The following is an 8,047-nucleotide window of genomic DNA, read 5'->3' as shown; positions in this document are numbered from 1 at the left end:
CGGATGGTGCTTTTTACGTGCTACCAGCACGGGGCTCACAACTACAATTTCCATTTGATTTGATTTTGATATTGCTGTTGATGTATTTGACTCAATAGGTCTCCTCAAGATGTTAAAAAATAGTTTTCTTGTGATCATAAAGCTATTCACAAGGCATCTGCCTAACACACACTTGCACACCTACACCGACACACACTCACTTGTACACCTATACACGCACACACATACACACACACACTTGCAATACTATACTGACATACTCACTTGTGCACCTGTACCTACCCGCACACATTCACACTTGTACACCTACACACACACACACACACTATGTAGACCTATCCTATAGTTTAGAACTTTCAAAACTTTCTCCATTGGTTGTCTGTCAATTTTCTCTCTCTAACCTCTAACCTCCCAGTGAAAACTATGTCTGGTATGTCTAATGCATGGCCATGCTTCACTGAATCTACTTTGCTGACTGACAGATGGTGCCAGCTGTGTACACAACCACCTTGTTCCACAGTTTGAAGGAGGGACAGCAAGACACACTGCTCCAGCTGGGATTGTAAACAGTAATCTTATGGCCAGACAATCGATGGTAAACACAATGGTAATCATCAGATGGCATGGGGTGTGTGTGTGTGATTGTTTACATTCTGCATCCAGCTGTCAAACAATGCCTCTGTAATATGTACCCATCTGACCCCTTCTGGCATGCAACAAAAAGGGAGTGTGTGCGTGTGCATGCACGTGTAAACATCTGGGTACTTCTTGGTTATCTAACCCCCTTTAAAAAATTGGGTTATCTCCCCCCACCGTTTCATGAGTAATATCAGTACTTTTGGTTATCTCCTTCAACTAAAAGAAATTTTTAAGCTTCAATAAAAGAAATGAAAGATGAGAAAATTAATAAACATGGAAAGTGCAAAGATTAAACATCATATTGAATCTCATAATATCTTTATAACAAATCATACAAAACAGAAAAAATTAAACATCGTATTGAATCTGATATTATTTTTATAACAAATCCTACTCTGCCTATTTAGGGGGCCAAACGTCAACAATGTGTTGAAGGATTGAATCAAAAGGAGCTAACCCTTTTACTTCAGTCTCTTGTCACCACAGTAACTCAATTTTTTAGTGGGGAGATAACCCAATATTTTAATGGGGGTGAGATAATCAAAAAGTACCAAAATTTGTTTTCCATATTGGTATAGGTTGGATGGTTTGGCTAGAGCTGGCAAGGCCAGGACCCCCACCAGGTTCCATTGTCTGTTTTGGCAAGGTTTTTGCAGCTGGATGCCCTTCCTAATGCCAACCACTCTACAGAGTGCAATGAGTGCTTTTTATGTGGCACCAGAACCAGTATGAAATTCTGTCTGACTTGTGCTATGGAAAAGTGGGTTTTAAGTGGTAGTGGTGATGATGATGATGATGATATATATATATATATATATATGAGTGTGTTCTGTATAATATAGTGAGTTATAAAAATTCGTTCCTGGAGTGGATTAAAGACTATAAACAAGCAAGTCAGATGACACCAATAAAATCAGTTAATTGACATTTTAGAAAGCACACAAACTGGATCAGTTCTGTCATATATATATATTATGTGTGTGTGTACTGAAATATGAGATGGTACGTATGCATAATAAGTAAGGCTGTGTCTTTGCCATTTAAAATCAGGTTTTGATGATGAGAGAAAAACAGTTGAAAGATATTTTGAACAACGACTGCACAGTTTTAACCTTTAGCACACTTAGGTGCACCATGGTGTTTTACGAGTTTTCTCCCTTGTAACCTGCAGAGGCATTGTGTCTGGTTGAGAGCAGAGAAAACTCATATGGTGACATGATGTGCCTATAGTGTGCTAAACGTTAATTACACAATAAATAACAGCATCCAACATTTTTTGAAGATGTTGTACCTTGGAAGGGTCATTATGCCAATAAGAAACACTCACTGGCTGTATTTCACTTATTCAATCATAAGGTCATAGCCTATTACTAGCATCTTACTATGTTGAGGGGGCCAAAGTATGGTCTGTGGACCACATCCCACCCAGCTGTAAATAGATACCACCTTGTGTTTTATTTCACCTCTATAAGTAGTCACATCAGCACTGTAGAATTGCTGAGTGTTTCACTGATCTCCATTATAATAATACCAGAGGTAGGTGCAGGCATGGCTGTGTGGAGATATATATATATCCCCCTCTCACTCTCTGGGAGAGAGGCACAAGCACATACACAGACATATACACATGCGGCAGTAACTTCCGCCTACCAAATTCAATCACAAAGCTTCGGTCGGCTCGGGGCTATAGCAGAAGACACTTGCCCAAGGTGCCACGCGGTGGGACTGAACCCGGAACCATGACAGAGGGAGGGAGAGAGAGAGAAAATTATATACAGTCTATGTATGACATAACATGTAACTCTGTGATATTAATAAAGCAATGAGACAGCTTCTACTCTGTCATTGAACCTACTAGAAACTGCAGCCAAATCTGCCTCAACTCAGCCTGCTGTCTTAAAAACTGTGGGATAGTGGGACATTTTGAATAATGTAGTCTCTCATAAGAGGGATGGTCACATCTTGAATGTCTTTAGGCATATGTCTGACCTAGGTTGTCCCAGGCAACAGTCTATGTGTTTGATGGGGGGGGGGGGGAGCAGCATTTATAAATAGAATTTCTTTGTGAATTTCCCCCCCTTTAAAATGAAAATCCCAAATGCCTTGTTGCATTTTGGTGACCCTGAACTGCGCCACCTGGTGGTAGAATGTCATCTTTCCGTAGCAGGTCCACATAAGTTGGCCTCACACACACACACTGAGTTGTTTGTTATCTTTATACAAATAACCACTAAGCTCTATGTAAACATCCCTGTCACATGACCACAGTGGTGACATAACCATGGTAACCGGTACTATGAATAGATGCGATATTAATATAATTGTAAAAGCCTCTGTAATCTCTATTCAGAGATTAATTAAAATTCTCTTGGTTGCTATCTGCATGGGAAAATAATAGTTAAGTCACTGCTGGCATATTTAATGCAAGGAAACATCAGAAACAAGCCCAAAAGTTGGAAATCATAAACTTGGCTGTAATTGCTGGAATACTGATGAGAGATCTCTGCAGGTTTTCTATAGAAATTACAGCTGACACTGATTCTGTTATGATGTTTCGATGTTTCATATCTGAGATGCCTTGGGTAAACAACAATGAGATCGAAAATGAAAAATGGGTGATGAGTGTATCTGCCATATGTCAGGAGTTTTTGTTCTGTCATCAACACCCATCCGACCCACAGTAGAACACAGTATTGACTTGTTAAAATGTTTTATAGATTTTGTAGTATATTACAGCTAATGGAAATTGTAGTTGTGACTCCCATGCCAGTGGCACGTAAAAAGCACCTACTACACTCTCGGAGTGGTTGGCGTTAGGAAGGGCATTCAGCTGTAGAAACACTGCCAGATCAGACTGGAGCCTGGTGCAGCCTCCTGGCTTCCCAGACCCCAGTCGAACCGTCCAACCCATGCCAGCATGGAAAATGGACGTTAAACGATGATGATGATGATGATGATGACAACAAAATATGGTGTCCCTACAGGTCTTTAATAACTGATGAAAGAATTGCCAAATAACGTACATTAGTTATATGTACATTAACCGTTCTAACAGAAACTTTATAATTGTCTTTGTATGCAGATTGGGTCTAAAAATAATTCAACTCTCCAAACATTTCTTCTCGTTTTTTTCCTACACTATCTAGTTACATGATGTGTTATGTGTGTGCGTGTGTGTATATATATATATATATATATATATGCATGTATAGTGAAGTTGCATGGCTCAGTGGTTAGAGCATCGAGCTTACGATCGTGAGGCTGTGAGTTTGATTCCCAGACTGGGCTGCATGTTGTGTTCTTAAAGCAAGACACTTTATTTCACTTTGCTCCAGTTAACTCAGTTGTAGAAATGAGTTGCGACATCACTGGTGCCAAGCTGTATTGGCCCCTTTGCCTTTCCCTTGGATGACAAAAGTGGTGTGGAGAGGGGGAGGATGGTATGCATGGATGACTGCTGGCTTTCCATAAAAAAAACAACCTTGCCTGGACTTGTGCTTCAGAGGGTGACTTTCTATGTGCAATCCCATGATCATTCATGACCGAAGGGGGTCTCCTATATTCTTTCACCTCTTTCAGTCTTTGATTGCGGCCATGCTGGAGCACTACCTTTAGTCGAACAAATCGACCTCAGGACTTATTCTTTGTAAGCCTGGTACTTATCCTATCTCATTTGCTGAACCGCTAAGTTACAGCGACGTAAACACACCAACATTGGTTGTCAAGCGATGGTGGGGGGACAAACACAGACACACAAACATATATATATACACAATGGGATTCTTTCAGTTTCCGTCTATGATGACGATTATGTTGATCCATTTTGTCATTTTCCCAAACGCTAATCTTTAATAATTTCTTGTTTTCTCTTATATTTCAGATAAAAACCGAAAAACAATGCAGAAAGAAGGCTCCATTGAAGAAACACTCCTCTCTGTCCAGACTAGAAGACCACATATCAACTAACTGGATGCAAACACATTATTGACTGCACACATAGACATACCGACACACATACCTATATTCATACACACTTCGTTCTCTAGCTCGCCTGCTCTGTCTGTGTGTGAGTGTGTAGTTTATATATATATATTCATAAATATAGTGTTTGTTCTCTTTTTTATTATTTTAAGGAAGGACTCTTAAAGAAATCTCTATGAACTTTGAAGCGAACATGGAGAAACTCCCTTCGGAGGGAAAACCACCAGTCCATGGGAATATTGCTCGGAAGCAGTTTCCCACAACCCCCAACAGCCTTCAGCCTCATCGAATGCAAGATGTAAATGAAAAAACATTTCCCAACCAAACGTATGTGAACCAGTTTGCCCAGAGCTACTACCTACAGACTCATGGGCTGATGCATACAAATCAAAAGTTATTTCATGGACACATCTATGGCAACCAGTTTCCACAGAACTGCTATTTCCAGACATATGAAACTATGCATGCTATTGAGAAGCAAACGCAGAGTGCTGCGGCAGCGGCAGCAGCAGCAGCTGCTGCCGCTGCACCGTGCCCTAAACAGTCCCCCCAAATGCAGCCCATCGTAAACAATAAGCCAGTCGTAGCCAACGTGCCGAAGCCACAGCCCCCTTCGACACCTGTGAAGCCGTACCAATGCGACACCTGCCCAAAACAATTTGCTCGCCGAAACACACTGCAGTTGCACCAGAGGATCCATACTGGTGAAAAATTGTTCCAATGCAGCTTTTGTGAAAAACAGTTTATCCACAGAGATAAGCTGCAAATCCATGAAAGAATTCACACAGGAGAAAAACCCTTTCATTGTGAATTTTGTAATAAGCAATTCTCTCGTAAGGACAAACTGAAAATTCACCGAAGCACGCACACTGGAATTAGACCATACAATTGCAGTTACTGTGAGAAACGATTCGTCCAGAGAGATAAGCTGAAAGTCCATGAAAGAATCCACACCGGAGAGACACCTTTTCACTGTGAATTTTGCACCAAACAATTTTCCCGCGGTGACAAGCTACAATTACATAGAAGGACACATACAGGTGAGAAATTGTTCCATTGCCATTACTGTGAAAAACAGTTTGTTCATAGGGATAAGCTTCAGATACATGAGAGAATTCACACAGGTGAGACACCTTTCCACTGTGAATTTTGTCCGAAGCAGTTTTCCCGTAAAGACAAGCTGAAAATTCATAAAAGTACACACACCGGCGAAAGGCCGTACCAGTGTAAATATTGTGAAAAACAGTTTGTCGAAAAGGGGAAAATGAAGATCCACGAGAGACTACATACGGGAGAGAAGCCTTTTCACTGTGAATTTTGTCCAAAACAATTTTCTCGAGGTGACAAGCTGCAGTTGCATAGAAGAACACACACAGGTGAGAAACTGTTCCAGTGTAATTATTGTCCGAAACAGTTTGTTCAGAAAGACAAACTGCAAATTCATGAAAGGACTCACACAGGAGAGAAACCCTTTCATTGTGAGATCTGCTCCAAACAGTTTGCAAGAAAAGACCGTTTGCAAATCCATCGAAGGACTCACACCGATGAAAAACCTTTCCATTGTGAAATTTGCTCAAAAAAATTTGCCCAAAGATATCACTTGAAGATACATAGACGAATACACACAGGCGAAAAACCATTTCACTGTGAGATTTGTCCGAAGCAATTTGCAAGGAAGGACAAACTGCAGATACATACAAGAAGTCATACGGGCGAGAAACCGTTTCAGTGCGATATATGTCGAGAACAATTTGTCCGGAAACCCCAACTGCAAGCACATAAAAAGATACACGCATCTCCTGACAAACCGCTGAATTGCGAAATGTGTATGCAACAATTCCCTCAGCGAGATGCACTTCAGATGCATCACAGGATACATGCCACGAGTACATCTCCACCACCACAGTGTGACATATGTACAAAGCAGTTTGCCACCATGGAAGAAATGCAAAATCACAAAAGAATACATAAACCTGTCCGGAACAATTTCTTGAAGCCAACTTCATGCAAGAACATCAAAGAGTACACACCGATGAGTACTCTGCTATGGCAGACTCTCTACCCAGGTCCCGGTTTACAGAACCAAGTCTGAACTCCGATCTTTATTTCTGCTTCTTCAAAGAAAACCCTTCACAGCATCCCACCAATTAAACGATAAGAAAATAGCAGGAGTCGATGACTAAAGCTATAGAAAATTTAAAGAGAAAGAGCTTTGAACCTTGAATTTGGCAGGAAAAATCTCACCAAGTATAAAAAGTTCTTTGATATATACACACATACATGTAAATATATATATATGTATAAGTATATATATGTATATATATGTATATGTATGTATATGAAATTTTTTTTTCTACTGTTCAGTTTGAGACCGTTACACTTTTCAGTGTGTTTGTGTATCGGTGAGTAAATCTCATTCGAACTTTTTAAACCCCACCCCCACCACGACCACCACAAAAAAAAAAATTATGCTTCAGTTCATATGTCTGCACTCAGTTCTACTTTCACAGCTGGCTACACCCACACCTGAGCTCTTTGTTTACGCCGCATCTTCCTAACCATTGAAACGACGACACATTCTCATTGAAGCTTATCTCTAGAAAACAACCTCATAACCACATGTAAGAAATGGAGGAAATTTCTATGAAAAATCTCTTTTTTTAAAACGGGATATTTTTTATGCCATTGTGTTCTCACAGAAGAATTCCACTAACGAACACAAATGTTTCCAATTGGAATAAATTCAGCCCCCAGCCATTGAATCTTTTAACTTTACATGAAAAATGAACAGAACCAGAAAGAGGCCAGGAAAAACTGACCAATCAGGAAGGTTTTTCTATATCTATTCTGTTTCAACCCAATTCAGGCAGGAATTACATTGCAAGAAACACTTACTTGGATTGGCCTGTTTCTGTAAAATCTCTCAGATTATGAAATATCTTCACTCTTCATTCTATACTCTGAGACGACTGAGATGTCTTGTGTTCTTAGATCAGCTGCCATTTATGTAAACTTATATACATGTCTGTTTACATATATATATATATTCGCATATGTATACATATATGTATGTGTGTGTATATATATATATATGTTTATATATATATATATATACAGACACACATGTACATATATATATATGTACATACATATATGCATATGTGTGTGTGTGTGTGTGTGTATATATATACACATACACATATATACATCTGAAATCAACTATTACAAAAAGAATTTAGCTGAGTACTAAAATATAAATCCGTAATTCTCCAGTTATGAAAGTGTGTTTGTGTGTATAATATATATGTATAGTATCCATGTGTGTGTGTGTGTATATATATATAAACACACACATTCATATATATATATATGTACATACATATATATATATATATATATATATACACATATATGTATGCATGTGTGT

The 8,047-nt window shown here is 39.3% G+C and overlaps 1 protein-coding gene across 1 annotated transcript in view; it reads left to right on the top strand.

The window, feature by feature from the left end:
- Positions 1–8,047, top strand: part of LOC106870052 (zinc finger protein 721) — a 64,997-nt gene that overhangs the window by 26,317 nt on the left and 30,633 nt on the right. The window contains exon 3 of the mRNA XM_052973004.1: positions 4,520–6,710. Coding sequence (XP_052828964.1) covers positions 4,796–6,710 — 1,915 coding nt within the window. The 5' untranslated portion in view covers positions 4,520–4,795. The remainder of the gene's footprint in view (positions 1–4,519; positions 6,711–8,047) is intronic.

The sequence above is a fragment of the Octopus bimaculoides genome, chromosome 14 (assembly GCF_001194135.2).
Source record: "Octopus bimaculoides isolate UCB-OBI-ISO-001 chromosome 14, ASM119413v2, whole genome shotgun sequence".
Classification (NCBI taxonomy): domain Eukaryota; kingdom Metazoa; phylum Mollusca; class Cephalopoda; order Octopoda; family Octopodidae; genus Octopus; species Octopus bimaculoides.
This window is presented reverse-complemented; position numbering and strand designations above follow the sequence as displayed.